Source organism: Anthonomus grandis, chromosome 5 (genome assembly GCF_022605725.1).
Source record: "Anthonomus grandis grandis chromosome 5, icAntGran1.3, whole genome shotgun sequence".
NCBI classification, from domain to species: Eukaryota; Metazoa; Arthropoda; class Insecta; order Coleoptera; family Curculionidae; genus Anthonomus; species Anthonomus grandis.
In genome coordinates, this window is record NC_065550.1 from 505,804 (window position 1) to 531,063 (window position 25,260).

Below are 25,260 nucleotides of genomic sequence, written 5' to 3' on the forward strand. Positions count from 1 at the left end.
CTTCTTCCTCGCGGGCATCTAAACATGACACTGACACTTTCTGAATACAATGACGTACGCGTCGCTGTCAAGAGTACATTAAGTCCAGTTCACAGGCTCACGAATAATGCTGCTTGCTCTTGGTTGGATATGAATTTGTATAACAAAATACAATAAGCTCCTTGAATGTTCTTATTTTTTTAAGTGCAAAATTGATAAAATGTTTGCATTTATAAAGATTTTTCAGCGCATAGTACGCTTTCTGGCATATTTTAGCAACATGCGATTTAAATCGCAAATTGCTATCTAGAATGATGCCCAAGTTTTTGTACTCAGTAACCACCGGTACTCCCTCGCCCATCATTTTTATGTTTACGTTGAACAATATCCCTCTTGTTACCAAAAAACAGCACCACTGACTTCTTTGGATTCAATTTTAGACCATTTTTATCTGAATAAGCATGAATTTGATCTAAGCATTGGTTAATTTATCTTTCAGCTTCAAAACAGCCTTCCTTCTCAAAAGAAAACTGAATCTGACTATCATCAGCGAATTGCTTTAATTTACACTTGTTGGTTATACACCGGTGCATGTCTATCGTATAGATTACAAAGAGCAGCGGACCCAATATTGAACCTTGTGAACTTGAAAACTTCTGGTTAATAATCACTCGCTGAGATCTTTGTGTTAAATAACCTCTTAAAAGTTTTATGGTTTGGTCGTTAAATCCATAATACTGTAACTTGGCACACATAAGTTCTGGATCCAGCGTGTCAAAGGCCTTGTTGTAGTCAAGTAACACCAGGGCACATTGTTCTCCTTTATCTATCGACTGGATAATTTCATCCAAAACATCCAGCAAAGCTGTACCTAAACTAAAACCTCTTCTAAAACCTGACTGATATTTATAGAAAAGAATATTTTTTTGCAAAAAAACGAAAATTTGATAGTATATTATCTTTTCAAAAATTTTAGAAATCACGGCCTTAAGTCTGAGTGACTGTTGGGATCACTATTTTTTGCCAAGGGTAAGACTGTAGCTGTTTTCCATTGTTGGGGAAAAGTGCTAGTTTCAATCATTTGATTAAAAATATACGTTAAAAACGGAATAATAACTGGACAGCATAGTTCAAGCATTTGAAGCGTAATCTGGTCCGACCCTGATGCATTTGACGTAAGCGAAGAAATAGCACGCCCGACTTCGTAATCATTAACCAAACGTAAACCAAAAGTGTCTTGAACGGTCGAATTGATTTGGTAAAATTTTATTGTATCTGGATCAACATTTGGACATATTTGCTGTACAGATTGAATAAAAAAGTTATTTATTTCATTTGGATCCTATAGTTGCATGGGAATGTGATAATTGCTTTTATTTTTATTATAAACATTCATGTCATTAAGACCTTGCCAAATTTTTTTGCTATTATTTGTGGTGCTCAGAAAATTGAGATAAGCTTTTTTTTCATTGCGAACCGCCCGTGTAAAGAGGTTTCTAGCTCTTTTGTAATCCTCCCAATCACCAACGTTTTTTGACTTTTTGTACTTTGACAAAAGGCTATTTATATATTTTTTCATTGTTTGCAAAACCCCAGTAAACCAAAGAGATTTTGGTCTGGTTACCCTTATTTTACGTTTTGGATAAGCATGCGTATCAAAAAGTAGAAAGAAAGAAAGAAAGAAAATGTGCTATATTACGTAAGAATAATCTTGTGTACAAGCATCCTACAAGCTAAAAAAACAAAACAAAAATACAATTTCAAAAATTGACAAAACAATGAACAAAATTAAACACAAGAAGACAAAACTTTTTGAACATACTTGAATTAAAGATAACTAAATAAAACAATCAATTACCAAATAAAGGTAAATTTGTTGACAAAACTAGAGAAAAATAACTTTCCAACACGTCCAAGGTTAAAACCTATCATTATAAAAGTCATCCAGGTTATAATATGCCTTAGCCAATAAAAGCGTCTTTAATTCTCTTTTAAATTTCTTAACATCCGATATATGTCTAACACATAGAGGAACATGATTGTAAATTTTTTTACTTATATAAATTAATGAGTTTTTGGTAAGGGAAGACGTAGGAATAGGTAGGGAAACATCATTTACACGACGAGTCAAATGGCCAGTGTCAGAGGCTAGTTTGGGAATTTTGTAAATAAGAGCAACTGTTTCTAAGATAAAGAGTGAAAAAAGAGTTAGGATTTTTTCAGACATGAAGAGGGGTTTGCAAGAATCTCTTAACTTAGCAGAACACAGGTATCTAACTGCTCTTTTTTGAATAACAAAGACAATGTTAAGTTATTTATTGGTTAAACCCCAAAAAGGCAAGCCATACCGAATATGAGATTCAATAAGTGAAAAGTACACTGAATGTGCAACCACCCCTCCCAGCTCTTGTTTTGCCATTCTTACTGCAAAACATCCAGATAATTTCCCAGCTAGATGTAAAATATGATCTTCAAACCGAAGGCGACCATCAATGGTAATTCCTAGGAACTTGCAGCACTCTTTATTCTGCAAAAGGGGATTTTCGTCAAACATCAGACCCTGAACATCGCACTTAAACCCCATAATAGACGTCTTTCTTACATTAAACACGAGCCTGTTGGAAGCACACTACCCTGATAAAATCGGAAGGTCTTCAAGGATACAAATCTTAATATAATCAGAATTTTTATGGCTCCATAGTATGGTGGTATCATCAGCAAACTGAACCACCTTGTCCTGTTTCAATGAACTCAAGTCATCCACATATAGTAAAAATAACAGTGGTCCCAACACTGAACCCTGGGGAACGCCGCATTTCAGGGATCTAAAAGCAGACAAACGCCCAGACACTTCTGAGTACGATTTGATAGATAGGACTCAAGCCATCGCAACGGTACGCCCCTAAAACCATATTTATCAAGCTTAGATAATAGTATTCCATGATCCACATAGTCAAATGCTTTGGATAGATCACAAAACACTGCCGCCGATGACTCTCCAGAATTCAAGAACACATAGACGCTCTCCAAAAAGCTAAAAACAGCATCATGAGTCCTTTTACCGGCTTAAAATCCAAACTGATTTGCAGACAAAATGCCATTATGATGTAAAAAGGACAAAATTCTGCTTTTTGCAAGTTTTTCAACTATCTTAGAGAGATCTTAGAGGGTAGACAAAATAGAAATGGGACGGAAATTACAAGGCTGATCCAAATATCCACCTTTATGAAGAGGGATAACCACTGCCTCTTTTAAACATGAAGGAAAAATGCCAATGTGTAAAGAATTGTTTATGGCAGAAACTAAAGCATTTAAGGCTGAATCAGGCAAAAAGAGTAACAACCTCGAAGATGTCCCATCAGCTCCAGATGATTTATGGTTTTTTAGGCGTTTGATTTCATTTTTTACTTCAGTAAGATCGACAGGATGAAAGAAAAATGAATGCTCAACCGACACTTTTTGAAGATAGTGTAAGGGATCAATGTTACTACGAATATTCTACGGAATACCCTTGAGCAAGATATTAGGTATATCACAATAATAGTCGTTTAAAATGTCAGGTCTTAACTCCGGTTCAGATATTTTTCTATGGCAAAATCATTAATAATCGACCAACACTCCCTTTGCCTATTTGATGACATATTTAAGCGATCCCTATAATAATTAGATTTTGCTGCTTTAATTGTCTTTCTGTACAGACTACGGTATTTCTGATGATATACAAGAATATTTTCATTTGTGGTATATTTGCACAATTTAGTCAAAAAACGGAGGTTTTTAGCTGAAATTCTAAGGCCTCTTGTAACCCATGGTTTTCGTTTCTTAGTTTTAAGTCTCATTTTAGGAAAGCACTGATTGATCTTATCACACAGAACTTGAAAAAATAAAGTAAGTGGGTCAGAAGCCGTTTCAAGTGCATTTCAATTTACCGAAGCTGTAGCAGCAGAAAAAGCATTGAAATTTCTCCTGAAAATTCTTCCCATATAATGAGATGAAGATAATACAGTATTATATGGCATTTTAGCAAGAATAGCTTCATGGTCGGAAATACCAGATGGGAGTACTGTGCATAAAACGTCATCAAAATTTGTACAGAAATAGTCAATTGTAGTTGCAGATGAAGAAGTTATTCGTGTGGGAGAAAGAACGTGCATTTTCAAGTCGTAAGAATTTAAAATACTTAAGAGAGAAGTACGTGGCAAGGTTTCATCAGTGTAGTTGATATTAAAGTCACCAGCCAATATAACCTTAGAGTGTAGGGACAACTGGGATAAAAGGGAATCAAGTTTATCCAAAAACATAGCAATATCTCCTGTAGATGGCCTATAAACACAAAGAATATATAAATTAAAACGCTTATAAAAAGAAAGAGAGAATTCAAAAACATTTTCTAACAGAAGATTATCATACTTATCAATATTACAAAAAATCGTTTCAATTGTTTGCCTAGCCAAGATCATGGTTCCTCCATGTATAGATTGTTGACGACAAAAATTTGAGATAGGAACATAATCAGATATTAAAAAACATTCACAAGGCCTCAACCAGTGCTCAGTCAGAAGTACAATATCAGGAAAATTACATGTGTCCAGCAAAAGATGAAGTTCATCCATCTTGTTTCTTAGGGATTGTATATTAAGAATAAAGATACTTAAGCCTTTCGAAGAGCTAATTTCAATCTTACTAGTAGAATATGAACATGAGATTCAACCTTCGCGGACATGTCTATAAAAAAGAAGAATTCAATTCACGATCAGTAATCAGTTCAGACTCATTAATTTGATGATTCAAAGTTAATTTATTCGATGAAATATTAATTTTAAAATATTTGAAAATATGTGCATGTAATAATGATGCCAAGTCTGAACCAAAGTTAATGGCGTGATTAGACTCTAAAATCCCATACAGATTAATATTATTTGCATGAACAGTACGATAAAGGGCCTTATTACTATTATAGATAACATTATGGTTTAAATAAGTATAAGGGCTTGTCATCACTAAAGTGTTTGTATCAACATGATTTTGAATTAAATTTTTTAAAACATCAGATGAAGAACAAATTCCATTTAACATTACTATTAAAAAATCTTCTTTCGTAAAGTCCTTAACTAAATTTGATGCTGTCCTAATCACTTCACTGCTTGAACTGCCCGGCTTCAGGAAACACTGGACCTTGTAGTAAGCTTCAAACTTTAAACGTAAATGTTTTAGGAACACTCTGCTACAATTTCCACCAACAAAGAGAAGCCGAGGTCGACTATCGTCAGGTGTATTTGGCCTAGTTGGTAGCTGTGTTGGAGAATTAATAACAACAGATTTAGATATCTGTAACTGTTCCTTCAATGCACAAATGTCGGAATAACAGGTATCTTTTTCAACTTCCAACACCTTTACGGAGTCTAACATCTTCTTATTTAAGTTAGTTAAGTCGTTTACGTATTTTTGTAGCAAGGTTATTTCAGTCTTATAGGTTGAAGACTCATTTCCTAATGTTTTTATCATTACAATTAAATTTTTATTTAGGATATTTAGCTCGCTAATTTGTGAATTGAACTTAAGACTTGCCCTTTCACTCACTTTCAGTAATGCCAACAATTCGCCTTCTTTAATTTTTAAGTTTTCCAATTCAACTTTAAGTTCTTCATTCCGCTTATGCAGATTTTCCAGGGATGAGGAGAACTTCTTTTCGGCCTCCGACACTTTATCTTCAAAAACCATGCTGTTTCTTCTCATTCTCTCTATATGTCTATCCTTCTCTTTCAATTCTGTCAACAAATCATAAATCTTTTGCTCATTAATTTTTCCTTCCTGATCTCTTTCATTAAAATCATCTTGACATCTTTGTGAGCATAAAATCCTGTAGCCTCCCAGTTTTATGGCATCAGAATTTCTTTCCAGACAACTTGGGTGGAACATTGAAGTACAAGAGATGCAGCAATAATTTGAAAAATCCTTGATCCTTGATTTGAAAAATCCTTCTGTCATTCTGTCAGCGTACTAATTTTGTCATTAAGATCAACTTGATCAAATATTTGTCCCCAGTTTAGGTTAAATAAGTCGCTATTAAATTTTTCTAGATCAAAATTCCTGTAGTCACGATGCTCGAGAATTTTCGGAGGCAACACTGGCAAATTAATTGTAATATTACAGTATATTAATTGATGATCAGATGTTTCATGCATGTCGTGATGATAGACCTGACCATTCGGCAATTTCTCATTTGAAATGATAATCACATCTATTAAAAAAGCCTTTTTTAATGAAAATCGAGTGGGATTCATAACAATCTGTCTGAAATTAAAAGACTCAAGCAAATTGTTGAAAGATTCATTAATAGTCGCATATTCTAACAAGTTTATATTAATATCGCCCAACAAAATCAACTCATCACAAAGATGTAAAATGTAACCAATAGAATTTTCCAAGAGATTAATTGCATTTAAAGCATTGAATTTTGGAGGACGATAAAAAATCCCTAATCCCAATTAACTGATATTTACCTTCATAATAAGCCATTGTTGCTCCAACTCCTCGTTCTTATCATAAGCATCAAATTCAGTTACACCCAAGTCACTTCTAAAGTAAACACCAACACCACCATCTCTAGTATCACGATCTACTCTTAAAAACCGGTAGCCCTCGATAGACACGTAGGTATTCATTAGAAATGCCCTTAGCAAGCCAACTTTCTGAGATATCCAAAATATCCAATTTAAGACCAAGAAGGCAATTTTTAATATCTACTATGCTTGGCAGCAATGAACGTACGTTTAAATGACCCACTTTGAGATTAGATGCCAGAAAAAGTTAGAAAAAAAACAAATAAATCATACCTTAATAAACCCAAAGTAACCAAAAAAAAAAGAGAAACAGCAAAAAAATATAATAATTGGTTAATAATTATTATTAATAATAATTTATTAATAATTATCAAAGAAAGTTTTATTCGAATCCTTTGGGAGTTTTGGGAGTTATAGCCATTAATTTTTTTGTACATCTCACAATACAAAACAATTCAATAATTTTTTACAAAAAAACTCTCGTTTGTAGAGCTTTGCAACCATCTAAAATCGGTTTAGATATTATTATCAATTATAGAAAAAAGTTTTTCATTTCTTTAACATTTGATTTTCCAATTAATTTTCAAAACGACACCTTAGCTTGTAGTGGTTTCAGACTAGTGCTCGGAGTTTTATTCGACTATTCTAAATTCAAGTTTTTTGTTAGTCAATAAATTCGACTATTCGAATATTCAACTATTCAAATAATTCGACTATTTGAAATATTCGACTATTCGAATCATTCAACTAAACAGGATATTTAACACTTAAGGTTAGCGCAAAGAAATATTAGAACATATAAAAAATTCGGAGAGTGACAATGTGGTAATTTCTCAAAGCCATTTAATTTTTTTGCCCGCATTTCTTTTACGCGTAACTTCCCACTTCCCACTTAGAGAACAGTAGGCCATAAAATGCATAAAAGCAATAAAAGCAACGTGTTGTTTGCTTTAGTTTGTTCGATTTAAGGGAAAGGCTCTTATATATCATAATAGATAGTAATACCTACTATAAACAGGGTACATAATTTATTCCTAGTTTTTCAATGGCCATCATACCTATTGTCACGAAATAAATTTTGTTTGGATTAGAACAGTATTATACGCCTTTCCGTAACAAGTAGTTTAGTTTAAAATTAAAATAAGTTCTCGCAGCAAAATTTGGCTATATTTTTCTAAAAACGAAAATCGCGTGCAGTGTAAATTTTGTAACTACAATGTAGCCAGTAAGAGCACAACGAGTAACTTGTGGACCCATTTAAGAAGCAAACATAATTCGCTGATAAGCAGGTAAGTTATTTCATAAACTTTTACTTAATAATAGTATTAGCAACTAGCAAGTAGCAAAATGAATTATTGCGTAAGGGAACATACGGGCTGTACAGCTAAAAATAAAGAGTTTAAAAATACAAATTGTGCAAATCGTAGACCATAGATATCTTTATTGAAGTTCGAGTTGGTTCTGAATAAATTAATGTTTCAAACATTCAAATTTCAAACACACAGGCTGCTACAAGTTCAAGTGTGACTATTGGGATCTTGGAAACTATAAGAGCTACGAGGGAGGTTAAATTGGGACAAAGTTGTGTATTTTGATGCTTAATAAAAAATAAAATGCCATTTTAAAAGTTAGAAAATTATGAATACATTCGAAGTTAACCGGTTCAAATTCGTTTTTAATTTTTTCTGATGTTATTTGAAAAGATGTATTGAAATAAATGACACTTTGACATTGATACAGCCACTTTTTCCTCCCCATAAAACTAGAAAACTCGATATCTTTAAGGGTCTTAGTCTCAACGATCATATATAGGCTCTTATAAATTCGAATGTGACTAGTGGTATCTCGGAAACTATAAGAGCTACGAGGTTTTTACTTTTTACAATCCAGTAGAAAAGAGTTTACATTACCTATTTATTACATAAAATTGTCAATTTGTGACATTTTACGACTAATTAAATTATCAGCTTTTCCGATACAAAAACTAATAAATGATTGTTATTTTTATTTCTTTCAGCCTTCTGCCTGCCTAGATTCCTAAAGGTCTTCGGTTAGGACAGTCTGTTAATAATTTATTAACTTTTATTACTTGCCCAATGCTTTCGTTTGAAGATAACGTTATTTAGCCGTCCAGATTTACAGATCGTACATATTTCTAATGTTAAACTCATTATTTTCAGTACTTCTTAGGATACAGAATCTGAATATTTGGAAGTTTCAACAAATTCGAGGAACATTCCGACAAGGAAAACGAATCAGAAATCTCCAGCGTAAGCCACACCAGTAGTTCCACAGTTGCTACTGCCACTAATCAGGTACAAAGTAAACTACAGAAAACACAACCCAAAATTTATAGCGTTTTTTCTACCGTACAAGTAACTAAGCAAAAACAAGAGATTATTATTCAGATAATTACAAAAATGATTTGCATTGACACCCTACCTGTTTCGTTTGTGGAAAATAAAGGTTTTAAGAAATTATTATCATATATTGCTCCCTCGTATAAAATTCCAGTAGCAAAGTCAATAATGCTAAGAATTGATGCTTTATATGATCTTGAAAATCAAAAATTTTTAGAAGAATTAAAGATGTAAAATGCATAGGCCTAACAACAGACTGCTGGAGTTCAAGAGCAAATGAATCCTATATCACTGTGACTTGCCATTTTATCAACAATACTTGGCAACACGTTACGCGAAATTTAACAACAGAAAGTATGAAAGAAAGACATACAGCCATAAATTTAAAAAACAAGTTACTAGATATAATAAATGAATGGGAAATCGTGGACAAATGTGTCGCTATAGTGCACGATAATGCCTCTAATATTGTTTTAGTAACTAGGGATTTACTGTTTGATTCAGTTTGTTGCTATGCCCATTCATTGCAGTTAGTCTTAAATAAAATATTGGATCAAGATTCTATTAAGTCAACAATAATCAAATGTAGCAGCGTAGTTTCTCATTTCAAATATTCTAATATAGCAACAAAAGCATTAACAAACAAACAAATTCAATTAGGTTTAGAGAAACATAAACTAATTCAGTCTGTAAAAACTCGTTGGAATATATTATATGTTAAAACGGTTAATAGAGCAATGTGAAGCTGTAATAGGTGTTTTATCTGACAGAACAACTTCAAAAACACATGCTGGACAATTAATGCTTAACGAAGAAGAATGGACAGTAATAGAAAGCATTATAATAATATTAGCACCTTTTGAAATTGTTACCAATTTGTTTTCATTGGATTTGCAACCAACTATTTCAATGATAATGCCTATAATAAAGTCTTTAATGGGAAATTTTATTCTGAAAACTACTCCTAAAGAACCTATTTTCTTGAAAGATATTAAACTTTCTTTACAAAAAGAGTTTGAATCTAGATTTAAACATTTTTTTTGTATCTCAGTTACTGGTGCCATCGATATCAATATTTTTGACATGATCACATTTTTGGACCCGCGGTTCAAAAATAAAGAACGGTTTATTAGTTCTTTGATTAATGTACAAAGATAATTTCAAAATCTAATAGAAACCGATAACGATTTTTCAGCCGTAGAACATGATCAAAATTGTGAATACCAAAAAAACCGCCTTGGACCTCTTATTTCCAAATGAACAGCCTACAATATTTAATGAACTTGATATGTATGTTTCCCAATGCGTTATTTCGAAAAATATGTGTCTCTTGCAGTGGTGGAAAAATAATGAAACCAAATATCCAAATCTTATAAAATATGTAAAACGTTATCTTTGCGTGCCTGTAACATCTGTTGCATCAGAGAGAGCTTTTTCTAATGCTGGTAATATTGTTAATGCAAAACGAAGCTGCCTAAAATCTGACAATGTTAAAAAGCTTTGTTTTCTTAATGTACATTTGTAATATTTAAGTTTACATTGTTTATCCTGTAACTTAGTTCTTCATTATTTTCTACTTTATCCATTTTGAACTATTTGTTTGTTATTTTGAAACCTTATTGTACGTTTCTATAAAATGTTATTTGTTTGCGTTCTTTTGTTTAAGAGTTTTTATTTGTGCTCATCTATTTTTAAATTCAAATTCAAATTTTTCAAATTCAAATAGTTTATTGTCCAACAGGAAAATTCCCAATTACAAGACAATCGAAATAATTAAAATTAAAACAGTACAAGTTATAAGCACCTTAAATAAGTAGTACAAAAAAAATAATATAAGATCCAATATAGAGTGATAACAAAATTTAAAATTTAAAACAATAGCATAATTGTAAGAATATAAGACACACTAACCAAATGATAACAATCACAGAAAAATAATCAGGTATCATTTAAATTAAGAGAGGAACACGTCCTTTTTTTAAAAACATATTAAGTGCTGCTAAAGATGTCGACATCTATAGCATTCATCTGATTATACCATGTACAAGCACGGCACAGTGGAGCTTTGCTGGACAGATTTGTTAAGTTAAGAGAGGGATAAAATATATGGTGCCTCCTTGTATTGGCAGGAGGAACAAATAGAGGTAGCCTCTCTAAGAGCTTAGAACAATCAATTTTATTATTGCAAAGTTTATATAAAAATATCTGACTAGAGAGAATAGTATTTTGCTTTAGTGACAAATAGTTGAATCTATTCAGCAGTTACTCCCGTTATTGCTGCCACACCTCTTACCGGATATACTTCATCCAACTGAAATGTTTATGTTATAGATTTATTGGTATTTCTTTAATGTTCCCATTATGTTTCGATAATATATTTCGATGATAATATATTTAAAACGACTTTTTCGGTGCTTAAATTTGAAATAAACAGCTGTTAAAATATTTGACTACCAACCTAATTGATTAACTTTATTGGAATATTCAAATAATCGAATTATAAATAATTCAAATAAATCGAATAATTCGAATATTCAAATAATTCGAATAATTCGATAATTTGAATTATTCGACTATTCGAACAAATCGAAAAACGACTAATTGAATACAAAAATTTCAGAAATTCCGAGCCCTATTTCAGACCACTGTAATTTGATTAAGGTTTTCATTTTTAATATCTGGACAAAAAATTATTAAAATCCTTTGGGAATTTCAGGAGATACGGGAATTATTTTGATTACATAACAGGGAGCGCGGACTATAATATAATAAATATGCAACGTTCTCGTCATCGTTGGATATCGATGGGACGCTAGCTTCACACACATCGGCATATGCTGCGTTCTCTATTTAATTGTCAAAAAGAATAATATTTATGAAATTAATAATTGCTTATGTTTTGCAAAGTTTCAATTTAAATTTCAGTAGAATTTAAAACATTATTGCACTTGGACTCGATTCGGCGTTCGGACAGTTTACCGATTCAAAATAAAGAGAATTAGTTATTTGTAATAGTTACAACATGTTTACATTTACATCTCGGATTTTAGCCAGTCGTTTAGCAAAAGAACTGACCCAATGCTGCGAAATGAGTCGCATAACGGCCAACGTGAAGCCCCTGGAACATGTAAAATCCGAATTGATTCTCACCGATCGTTGTTCGGAGAGGTTGAAGAAAATCACCCAGGACAGCCCACAAAGTTTTTTGAGAATTGGTGTTGAAGGCGGTGGATGCTCTGGGTTTCAGTACACCTTTGATTTGGATACTAAAGTTAATCCTGAAGATAGGTAAGGGTAGTTTTCAATTAATCATTATATCATTTATTCTTTAGACATTCTTAAAATATCCTATGTGTATAATTCTTTGCACAAAAAACACTAAAGATTCTCAGCATCTTAAAAAACTTTGGTAACAGTTTACAAAACTTTTCCTGCTATTTTACTACTATAAGAAAATGTCTCTATATAGGCCTCTTCTAGTGTCTTTATAGAACACAAAATTATCAGCACTGCTTTAAAGAAGTGTATTTTTTGAACAAAATACAGGTCAAAAAATCCCTAAAAAAACAATACCTGGTTTTTTTTTGTTTACTGCTTATTCACTCACCTAGGGAGAAGTTGCCATATTGAGATACATAGGGTAAACCACCCAGTTATTGGACATTTAAGGATTTTACAAAGTTTGAATTTACGCAAAAGAAATATTTTTTTACCTAGAAACTTGAGTGATTGCTAGTTTGGATCGAAAATATATTGGATTTATACATGTCAAAAATCTTAGTTATTGGACAAAATTTCTAGTTTTTAGACACACTGAAAGCAGTTATTGGACAATTAAAAAATGATGCGCAAGGTACAATCTTTTAATTTTTTATTTAGGTAGAAACGCGTTAAACTCAGTTTTTTAGTCTACAAACATGTAATATAGGCAAATTCCATTATTAATCATTATTAAAAATGTTTATATTCATTTTTATATAAAGCAAAAAGTTCATCCACTTCTTAATCCTCGTCCTCATCATATTGTTTGTCTGCGTTTAATTCACTTAGATCATCGCCGACTATAGTTGCACACTATAAAATTGATTATTTTCGTATATTCCCTCATTTTCTGTTTGATTTTGGTCAATTAAAATATTCTCCAACATGTCAGTTGGACATGTTACTTCCTCCGAGTCAATAGCTTTTACTATTTCATCTTCTTCTTCCTCTAGATAATTTATATTTGCCAGGCTCGCCAGATCCTTAAATCTTCGTTCGCCAATGAAGACATTTTGTTCTGTTTCTAAATCCTCAAAATTCTCCTCACTATTAATATCTTCATCATTTTCTTCTTGCTAGCAGTTATGACATAAGAATAAATCATTATCTTATTCTTGTTTAATTTACTTAACCATAAAATTGACTGCCCATCCCTTTTACAAAGGATTTGCTTTCATATACCACGCCCAGGATCCAGACAGTGTCCAGCTTTTAACTTGGACACAGCCAGGTCCAACATTCTGTACCAGAGTCCTATTCACTTTATGTGTCAAAACTTTAACACTATTGCTGATTCTTGTGACATTCACCATGATGATTTGGCACTTATCTTGAATCACATGCGTATGGTCGGTGGGGGAGGCTAGGTTATTTAGTTTTTAGTTATTTAGTTTTTAGCTTGAATACATTTATTTACTCATTTTTTTTTTTTTTGGTCTTTTGATTTAAATTAATTCTTGATTCTTATCCTAATTTAGTGTTGATTTTTTTTTATTTATTTTTTCAAGTTCACTACTTTTTTTTTTATTATATAGCAATTCTTTTATAGTTTAGTTGCATGAATCTAATACAATTCATGCATTTGTACATTTATATATTTAATTGATTTTCCTGTAACTGGGTATATGTAACCTGTTGGAAATAAAGCTTATTATTATTATCATCTACATCGAGGACATGCTCCTTATGTTTTTTTGGGATACATATGTTATGAAACTTTTTATATATTATATAAAACAAATATATATATATTATATAGACAAATATTACATGTCCAATGTTTACTTTTGGCTATGCGTTTCTTACAGACCGAGCAGACGCCATCTTATTTGGTTGATTTACAAACTTTTTTATTTTTTAGGTTAGGTTTAGTTGCAGCTTTTTCTTTCCTTTTACGTTTTTTTTCAATCTTTTTATTTTCTTCCTGCAACTTGAGAGCCTTTAGAGCCTCAAAATTTTCCTGGTAGGCTCGTGAAGTTATAGCAAAAATTACACGTTCAACTTGGCGCTTATTTTTGTGCTCAGGCTTATCAGGAATTTTAAGGAAGTCACTAATACATTTACCTATTGGTGAAAAGGTAGGTGTCTTGTTCTTCGAATCGGTACCTATTTGTTCGTTTGAAGGCGCAATTATCCCAAATGTCAGGAGAAATGGTTTGTGTTGAATCATTATCTTTTGTAATAAGTACATTAGCAATTACATGAACTTTCTTACTGTTTGAAGCTTGACTTAAAATCGAATCAATTTCTCCATTGAAAGTTTGATTTTGCTGCCTAGATTCATCTTTTTTTTTAGTGTAATTTTTAAAGTTATTTGGTTCATTCGTTGGATTGTGTTGATTAGAAGATTTCTACAATTCTCTGGCATTAGGTTTCCTGAAGAAACTCCACATCTTATGGAGGGCTAAAAACTCTGGAGTAAATCCTTCTTTGATGAGAATGGCGTCATATGATTCGAATTTAGTAATAAGGTCAGCCCCAACAAAATTACTAAAAGTCTCTTCATCCATCATTACAGGAGCAGATATAGTTTCCTAAATATCAAATAAAATAATATGAGAAAAAACTAAAAGTAAAGTAAGAATAACTTATAAGCTTACCTCAACAGTTTCATGGAGCTTTCCCAAGCATTTAGAATAGTCAATAGCATCCGGATTAGATGGATAGAGTCCGCATGCTTTAAAACCATTGATAAGCGTCTCTGTTTTGACTGCTTCTGTCACCACCTTTTCTAATAAGAGAGCAAAAGAGATTTTATTTAAAACTTTAAAATTTAATTATATATAATTTAAAACTGCTTTTTTCCAACCCATCTTTATTGGTCTAAATACTGCAACATCACAAGGCTGCATTAGTCGAGTTGCATTAGGATAAAGGGCAAATACTTCTATTTGTAGGTCATTGTGGAGAATACTTAGATCATATGTTAAGTGGGACTTATGCCCATCCATTATCGGATCGCCCGATTCCCCAATTTGGATTCACTGTAACGGCTATTTTTTCCGGTATTCTTTTGTAGGGATATATTATCACTGGTGGAGCTGTCATTCCTGAAGCCGAAAAGCAGAACATAACAGTAATATTTTCTTTCTGTGCCTTTATCTATTAAGTACACGTTTTTAACACCTTTTCCAGCGAAAACTTTTCCAGTGATAGGACAAATCTGAAAACCTGTTTCGTCCCCATTAAAGATTCGGGACGGATTATTCATATTAATATTTTTTATCATTTAATCTTGAATTTCTCTAAACCATTTCCTTATATCTTTTTCAGAGACAAAGGCACTTGCGTTGCTAACTGCTTCACTGGTTCTTTGCACGATTGTCGGATTTCTCCGTAAGAAAGCCTAAAAAAGCCGCCAATGAAAACTTAAATAAATTTAAAAAAAAGTCCTAAATAAGCATAAAAAATGTTTTTTAAATACATTTATCTTAAACCAACAGTCGCCGGGTCTGTTATTGTTAAACGGATTTGGTCGTGGATTTTCGATTAGAAACTGTTGAACACTGTTGAGAATATCTTCTTTTCTTCTTGGAAATCCTCTATTTGCTAACTTTTCTATCCACCTGTAAGAATAATCACGTATGGATTTACTATATTCATATGGTTAGATGGTAGATATTTAACCTACTTTACAAGTTGTTGTTCCTCTTTTAAGGTCAATATAGGTGATGGGCCGCAAGTTTGCTTATGACCAGGGTTTTTGAGTTTAAATTCCAAGGTGGACTTTGGAATGCCATATTTTTTAGCCGCCGCCCTTAATCCCAGTTTATTATTCTTAACCTCGTTAATTGCGGTGTCCATAGAACTGGTATCCTATTGACCCTTTTTAGGCATTCTAGCAATACCTAAATACGAAAGTTGTAGCTATTGGACAGACCAGTACCGTTTATTGGACAATGTCCAATAACTGCTCGACAAAAGAATATTTCAGGCAAACCTATATTAAATTAACCGGAATTAAAGATTTGAATTTTCAGCGAAATAACCAAAAATAACCGCCAAATTCAGTTATTGGACAAACGTCCAATAATTGAAAAAAAACGGTTACTCATTTCAGTTATTTGACACCCCTTATATTCTAACCTAACTAATAATACCTTCTGTCATGAGCCTTTAAATTCTTACCTTAATTAGGTCCTCAGGTATTACAAATATCCTAGACAAAATAACCACACTTTTGCACAATTAAAATAAAAAACTTACCTACACTGTATTTCTAAAGAAAACGATAAGTTAAGGCTCCGCTTTGTTGATGTACCAAAGACTAATAAGATTTGGCGCCAAAACATGCCGATACTACAGAGGTTGTTTAAATGAATATGTCCAATAACTGCAACATATCCAGTAACTGGGTGGTTTACCTACAAGTAAAACCTGAAAATTATTTTTATATGAGAAAAAGGGTTGACGCTATCCAGGTTATATTTGTTTAAATTTTGGTTAACTGTTTTATCGAAATATACTTACAGGGCTTTCAGTTAAATCCCAACGGACTTTTGCCACAATTGGATTATTGGATGCATTGAGCAATGTATTATCATAAAATATTTTCCAAATTTTTGCTTTTTATATATTTTTTGTCTGACTCTTACCTTATGCGCAACCCAAACTATCACTCGGCAGAAATCACCACACAGTAAAAAATATAAATTAAAAAAAAATGGAAATTGTACCATGTTGCTGAGGCTAAAAAATTAAGGCTTTACCAGTGCACTACAGAGCTTTACATTGAATTTGTGTTGAACCATGTCCATATTGCACATATAGATGGATATATGTGGCAAAAATCAATTGAGCTTAAATAAGTGCGTTACAAGGATGTTATTACTCTTTTTCTTAATCTATATATACAGGATGTTCCTTAAAGACGTGCTAATATTTAAGGGGGTGATTTCTGGATCCATTTTAAGAAAAAAAGTTCCTATGAACATATGTCCTAAACGTCTTAACTTTTGAGATACAGAGTTTTAAGTTTTCAAAAATAAAATCAGTTTTTTTATAATAACTTAGACAATATTCTCAATCACTTTTTAGCAAATTTGATCTCTGGTTTTTTTTCGTCCGACGCATTGTTTTCGCTTAAAAAAATTAAAATTGAAGCTATTAATGCAAGAAGGTGTTAACTAACAAATTACACATTTTTAAATAATTAGGGTCATAGTTTATTGAATGGAACTTTTTTGCTATTAATTTAATTTTCATTTTACAAAAACAAGTGTTAAGTAAATAAGGCCAACATTTTTTTATAGCACACAAACTTCTATTATTCAAGAAAGTCAGAGGATAGTCATAAAAATTAGGAAAAAAATGTAAGTTAACACCTTTTTGCATAAACATATATTTACATTTGAAAATTTAATAAAAACAAAAAGGAGTTCAAAAAATTTATTTTTCAAAAAAAAGCTACAAAAGTGTAATTTAAAGTAAATAAGGAAAATAGTTAATCTTCGTCTTCTTTTCTGAGGCCAAGGTAAAAAGCCCGGAAGTTCTCAGGAATGTATGCCATTTGCTGTTGGATATTTTCGTATTATTTAGATGCTATCGGCCTACTTTTATCAACGGGCGATAATAGCTCACATGTAGTTGAAGTTGACTGGCGAGTTGTAGTACCTTTGCCTTTTAGAATGGAAACTTCTTTCCAACTTTCTTCTTCACTTAGGGAATATCTATACTTTGTTTTACCAAATTCTGAATTTTTTATCTACTTTACATCCTTAAACAATATTTTTTCACCACTCTGAGTTTTTTAATATTTACAAATTTTAATTTATTAGCCAGTTGTTTAATATCCACAAACTTATCCTCCATTCTAATGATTTGAAATGGAGTTTTTTTCCTGCTCTCTACCGTGGTGTTTACATACTGATCAACTGTGTAAATATTCTGATGTTTTCTTACTTCTTTTTCAACAGCTGCAAAATCTCGATCAGAATTCATAAATCTGTCGCCCACTTCAGAAAACTTATGTTCTATTGTTTCAAAAACTCCTTGCTGTATAAGGTAATGCCAAAGACATGTAATAAATCAGTTTTTGTTTTGACTACCTGCTGAGTCACTCCACGCTACAAGATGTTTTTGTCGTGGTTCCATATTAGTTAGGAACGCTAGTAGAGAACTTCCAACTTCCTCAGGTCCACGACCTCCCTTGTCTTCTGTCCAAAGATGAAAATACCCCCTGCCGTTTGTCTGGTTTGTGCTAATAACGTGCACTCCCAAGTTGTAAAGCCATACCTGTCACAAATCAAATGCAATGCTAGTTGAAATTTTGGGCAACGGCATAGTTTTCTGCATGTCAAAAGTAATGTATAGAACATTGTTATTAGTTTTGGCCAGCTCCCGATCTTTTTTTTGTTTTTCAAAGGCTTTCTTAAATTTCGCAGAATGTTCATCTGTTGCTTCACCACGCACACTTTGCAAGTATCCGATCGTGGAGTACCAAATCTCAAGTTGAAATCTTCAACAAATATTTTCCTGTACATTACTTTTAACACAAGTTCTCAAGTCTCCAGTTTTCTTTCAACACAGTAGGCTTTGTAAAAACTTGTACATCTTATTTATTGATAAGGTGGGTGATAAATACAGCCGAGAAGGGTTCTTATTACGAGAATAGTGGGACATTTCTGCTGGGAAAGATGATATGTTCATGAACAATCATTTTGGTTTCTGCAGGTATGGCTTTAGGCCGATTGTGGTGATGACCTCTTTCATCTCTTTTTGGAGTTGTTTTACCAGCTGTTATTTGATTTCGAATCAAATCAATTTTTTTCTGCCAATGTCAAGCATAGAACCGCATCTTTAAAAACCTTTCGAGACTCTCCATTTATTTTAAATAAATACTCATAAGATTTGGAGCGAATTGCATGTAATGTGGGCCTCTTTACTTTAGTGGGTTTCATCAAACTAAATAAGTATAAATTTTTCTCGTCAGTTTGTAATGCATAGTACTGGTTAAACAGTAAGCTTCTGTCTTCATCCGTGAAACGTGAATCGCATTTTAGTCGACAATTTTCTTTACACAACATCTTACCTACATTTGACACTTTAGCTGGCTGCACCTGACCTTTATAGTCTCTATATGATTTTCGAGCAGCCTTATTATTTTTTTTTTATTTCTCTTCCAAGTTTCTGGTTTTGCTCTAACTTTTCTAGATTTTTTTTTGTTCGAATCGAATCTAAAATTTTGTTTTAAATAATACCTGTTACGTTTAATTTTGTAAAAAAAATACCTTGTATGATCAAATTATTTGCTTCTTAATTTTTTTGGGGTTATTACTGCCATCTCTTGAAAAAACTTTTTACTAACTGATAGAAATGGATGTTACCACCTATATGTTTGCACAATATAAGATCAAATTCACAAAAAATGTGAGTTAACACCTTTTTGCATTAATAGCTTCAATTTTACTTCCCTAAAAATCTGATGCAGTGTGAAAATGTTTGTTCATTGATTTCAAGCAAATTAAGGGATCAGATTTATTACAAGAAGTATGAAAAGTTAAACAACTTAAGAAATACTCATGTTTTTAACGCGTTTAAAAAGTAACAGTAAAATACATGTACCGAATTTCATAAAAATGTCTACAATATTGTTTAAGTTATCATTAAAAAACTGATTTTTTTTGAAAACTTTAACACCCTCTATCTAAAAAGTTCAAACGTCTAGGACATATGATCATGGGAACTTTTTTTCTTAAAATCGGTCCAGAAATCACCCCCTTAAATATTAGCACGTCACATAAGCACGTTAAATATTAGAAATTATAAATAAAAATAATAGGTTTGTAATAGGGTGGAATTAATTTTAATCATAGCACATCTAACATATTATATATTGATTCATATACAGGGTGTCCAAGATAAGAATGCTAAGCATGGGGATCTCGGTACCTGTTGGAGATACAGCTTCGGTTAAATTAGGAAAAAGTTGTGCACTTTGAAGCGTATTTACATGCCGTCGAGAAACTTCAAAAATTTCCATGGCCTGCTGAGATATTTGGAAAAAACGGAAATTTGCCAATATCGATTTTATTTTTTTCTGGCTTTATTTGAAAAGATATCAAAAAACTATTGACACTTTTTCATTGACACTTTTGAAGTAGTACGTGATGGAGCTTTTAAATTTTATATCCGACGTTTCGTTTCCGAGAAACCACCATCAACTTTATTTTTTTATATGGCGCGAAAAGAACGTAAACCCTGTATCTGATTCCATTTTTTATTACAAATTCAACGATGTATCACATGTCACATTTTTTTTGTTAGTTGAAAGGAAAAATGCAAATTTTCTATTTTTTTTAGCATATTTTTTAAGTAAGCTTTGGAAACAAATGCTTTGACGTATGTAAATACCTGTTACCGAGTCTGTCACATTTTTCTTAATATCTATTTAGAGAGTGATGAAGCTAAATGAAGCATTGATTTGCATTGTACATTGTACTACTTATAAATAAAAAAATGTAACCAGTAATAGACAAATGTTTTATGATTTTTCTAACGATATGCAACAAATAATGAATACCTTTTAAAAATAACGAAAAAAGCAAATAAATTAACGCATTTTATAAATTTAATTTAAAACAGGTGTTCAAACAGGTTTCCGTTATTTTCTAGACATAAGTATGATCTTCTTAAAGTAGCAGTTAAAACATCACGCAATATCTCTGGCGTAATACTTTAAAAACAGGCCGTCACACATTCTCGTAACTCCTGCTCAGTTCCAAAAGAATGTTGATAGACTCGGTTTTTAATAAATCCCCAAAGGAAGAAGTCCAAAGGGATTAAGTCCGGGGATCGCGCTGGCCAAGACACTTCACTGGAGGTTCCGATCCACTTTTAAGGAAAACGCTGCGAAAGGTACTGTCGAACTTGCCCAGAATTATGTGCAGGAGCCCCGTCTTGTTGAAACGAACAGCTATTGACTTGTGCCAGAGGTAAATCATCTAAGCACTCTTCTAAATCATTTTGCAATAAATTAAGATATCGTTCTGCTGTTAATGAATATTGGTAAATAAATGGATCTAGTATTTTGGTTTCTAAAATTCCACACCACATATTAAACCCAAAACGTTGTTGATGTCTAGATATTTTCTTAACACGCGGATTTTGTTGGACCCAGTAATGACTATTGCGGCGGTTAAAGATACCATTATTAGTGACCATACTTTCGTCGGACCATATTATTTTTTATGGAAAATTAAAATCCTCTTCACAGGCACGTGTATACCACTTACAAAAATGCCGACGTCCTTCGAAATCCCCAGGTTTAAGTCCTTGGCAAATTCTAAATTTGTAGTCTGTTTTTACGTAAAATAAACTGAGCTGTAGATTTGGCCACTCCTACATTTTTTTTCAATTTGCCTGGTTGATATCTCGGGGTTTTCAATAACTGATTGTAAAACATTATTTTAAGTTTCTTCAAGAGATTCCTTTTTTCGAGATAAAACAGGCGGCTTTTTAAACGAACCATTTTCTTTTAAATTTCGAGCCAACTCTAAGAAAATGGATTTACATGGTCGCTTTCTATCTGGAAATTTATTAAGATACATTCCTGCTGTATTTACAGTATTTTTGTAGCACGACAGCATGTCAAACTTCTCTTCATGACTATAATGACCACCAGGCATATTTGAAGATAATAACACAATTTTAGCAATAATAACGACAACAGTAAATAACACTGCACAACAAATCGAAGGTTATTTTATGTTGACTGAAATATTTTTATTGTTGTTTACTAATTCGAGGCACCTGATTTCGAATCTGTCGTCAGTTTTACTCTAACAGCTCGAGTTGTTTAGATATAGCTACGTTCTTCTCATTTATCTTTATTTTTGGTTTTTTATCTATTATAGTCGCGTTTTAGATAAATTATTGTAATTTTCATCATGACTTCGCTAAGAAGGGTCTGCATTAACGATCCGAATTGTTTTTGTTATATTTGTGGTGAATATGTTTTTCAAAAATTTTGATTGAATATGTCTATTCTTTGTTGTTTGTTGTCTATTCTATTAATTGTATAGACTTTGTGAAACGAGCGTATTTAGAGTGTTTTGGTTTTCCTTTGGAAACAGATAACAAGTGCTGGGTGCCCAATATTGTGTGCAAAATTTGTGTTGATTATTAGAATTACGTTTATGGGCCACTAAGAAGAGACTCTCTTTTAAATTCCAATCCCCAATGATTTGGCGTGAACCTTTAAATCATCACGATGACTGCTATTTTTGCGTTGTTAATATAAAAGGAATCAACAAGACGAACCGCTCCAAATGGATTTACCCCACATCAACATCAGCTGTGAGGCCTGTAAGGAGCTCAAAAGATACATCTTTACCATTACCATCTACATCTACAGAAAGTTCTGATGAATTGAATGAACTGAGTAGCATGAGCGATGACGAGTTTGTTCCAGAAAATCTCTTTGAACCAAAACCATTCGATCAAAGTGCACTTGATGATTTAATTAGAGACCTTGGACTATCCAAAACTTCGTCTGAATTATTGGCCTCCAGATTAAAAGAGAGAAATCTTTTAACTAAAGAAACTAAAGTTTCTTATTACCGCACTCGAGAAAAAGACTTACTTCCCTTTTTCGCTGAGGAGGATAATTTTGTATTTTGTACTAATATTTCTGGTTTTATGACTGCCATGGGCTTGCAGAAATATGAACCAATCGATTGGCGTTTATTTATTGACTCGTCAAAACGGAGTTTGAAGTGTGTACTATTGCACAACGGAAATAAACTAGGCTCCATACCAATAGCACATTCAACTAAAGTTAAGGAAGAATACCCCACAATAGCACTGGTCATGAACAAAATCAAATATAACAATCATAAATGGGTGATTTGCGTTGATCTTAAGATGGTGAACTTCCTTTTAGGACAACAAGGAGGCTACACTAAATATCCTTGTTTTAGGTGTTTATGGGATAGTAGAGCAAGTTATAAGTATATAAGTTATAAGTATACCTATTAGAAGAATGCATGGGATTCCTTTGTTTGGGTTATCCAAAATTTCTTAGGTAATAGGAAGGGTGATGATTACATTGCCCACGTCGAAGAGATGTTGTCACACTTCCAGCGACTTGGATGTAACATGAGCATCAAAGTGCATTCCTACACAGCCATTTACACCATTTTCCTGAAAATCTCGGTGACATGAGTGAAGAACAGGGTGAACGATTCCACCAAGATCTTCGAACCATGGAAGAACGATTTCAGGGTCGCTGGGATGCACATATGTTGGCCGATTTTTGCTGGAGTATTCAGAGTAGCAGTTCATTCAAAACTAGTAGAAAATCATATAAAAGAAAATTCCTGAGTGTATAGTTCTTGTAATTAAAAATGTTTGTACGTTGAGTGTATTTTTAATTCCCAAAAAATACTCCCTCCTTTTAACTCAAAAACTAGAGCTGACACATATAAACTGATGACATTATTTAATATCAGCATTAAAAATAAGCCTAGAATCATAAAAATATTCCATGCAACATACATGCTGTTGGACGGTGTAATAATAACAATAATTACTCAACAAACAACACCTCGACAATCACGGTAACAACAACGGCAATTAATATTTAATAAAAAATATGTGACAGGGTAAAAGGTATTTACGTCAAAGTGTTAAAGCATTTGTTTCCAAAGCCTACTTAATAATATGTTTAAAAAAAAAGAAAAATTGTATTTTTCCTTTTAACTAACAAAAAAAATGTGACATGTGATACATCGTTGAATTTGTAATAAAAAATGGAATCAGAGACAGGGTGTACTTTATTTTCGCGCCATATAAAAAAATAAAGTTGATGGTGGTTTCTCGGAAACGAAACGTCGGATATAAAATTTAAAAGCGCCATCACGTACTACTTCAAAAGTGTCAATAGTTTTTTGATATCTTTTAAAATAAAGCCAGGAAAAAATAAAATCGATATTGGCAAATTTCCGTTTTTTCCAAATATCTCAGCAGGCCATGGACATTTTTGAAGTTTCTCAACGGCATGTAAATACGCTTCAAAGTGCACAACTTTTTCCTAATTTAACCGAAGCTGTATCTCCAACAGGTACCGAGATCCCCATGCTTAGGATTCTTATCTTGGACACCCTGTATTTAATTATATCAATTTTAATTTACATCATCTTTCTTTTTTAGAATTTTTGAAAAAAACGGGGCGAAAGTAGTTATTGATAATACTTCACTAGAATACATCAAAGGCTCAACAATAGATTATCAAGAAGAACTTATAAAATCATCTTTTAAAGTGGTTAATAATCCTTTAGCCGAACAAGGTTGTTCATGTGGCTCTTCTTTTGCAATAAGACTAGACTAAAGATATGTGATATTAAATTATGTATGTATATAGATATAGCCGTATAAATTATGTATATAATAGACAAATTAGATGAATTTTAAAATTTTGCATGTTTTCTTTTTCGGCTTCCTTTGCCTCTAAAAATCCATTAGGCTAGACGAATTTTATATATTATTATTATTAAGATTTTTTTAGAGGTCATATTTGTGTGGTCTCTGTTGCCTTAACCCCTAGTATGATGTAAAGTATTTTTTGGTTAAATTTTTTTTCATGCTATCGTTGATGTCTGACATTACCGAAAATTCATATTAATCAAAAGCTTTTAATAAGTTTAACGTACGATCCTCTGCAATTTTTCTTTTATTTTAAAAAGAATAACTCTTTATATGGTGTCCATATGAACTGACTATGTATTCAATCACAGCATTAGATGATTCGAATCGATAATATTTGTATTTCTCATCAATAAGAAACATTAATTAGTAATTTGAAAAAGCCGTTCATACTTCTCAAAGGGACTTAATTTAAATATATAAAAACCAGAAGTAATTACAACCGCCTTATACGCATCATAATAATAATAATTATATTCCCAAATATACATGCTTATAAATAAAAACATAAAACTATGAACTATTCGGAATAAAAAGCTACATCAGCTTACCTCCAAAAAGAGGCAGCTGCTAGAGCAAAGGAAAATTATTTTAAAAAAATACATGGCCGCAAAACAGTGAGCAACGAAAAAAAAACAATATAGTTTTCAGTTTACAAATTACAAAAGAAATTA

At 32.3% G+C, this 25,260-nt stretch overlaps 1 protein-coding gene across 1 annotated transcript; it reads left to right on the forward strand.

The window, feature by feature from the left end:
* Nucleotides 1-11,742: 11,742 nt before the first annotated feature.
* Nucleotides 11,743-24,577, forward strand: LOC126736043 (iron-sulfur cluster assembly 2 homolog, mitochondrial). Its single transcript, XM_050440242.1, has 2 exons — nt 11,743-12,190; nt 24,314-24,577. The coding sequence occupies exons 1-2, from the start codon at nt 11,925-11,927 to the stop codon at nt 24,489-24,491; spliced, it is 444 nt and encodes a 147-aa protein (XP_050296199.1). The 5' UTR covers nt 11,743-11,924; the 3' UTR covers nt 24,492-24,577.
* The last annotated feature ends 683 nt before the right edge of the window (nt 24,578-25,260 follow it).

Bases quoted from the DNA above. Each gene is read 5' to 3' on its own strand.
- LOC126736043 (XM_050440242.1), top strand. From the start codon at position 11,925: ATGTTTACATTTACATCTCGGATTTTAGCCAGTCGTTTAGCAAAAGAA. The intron at 12,191-24,313 runs GTAAGGGTAGTT...TTTCTTTTTTAG, and splicing joins AAAGTTAATCCTGAAGATAG to AATTTTTGAAAAAAACGGGG.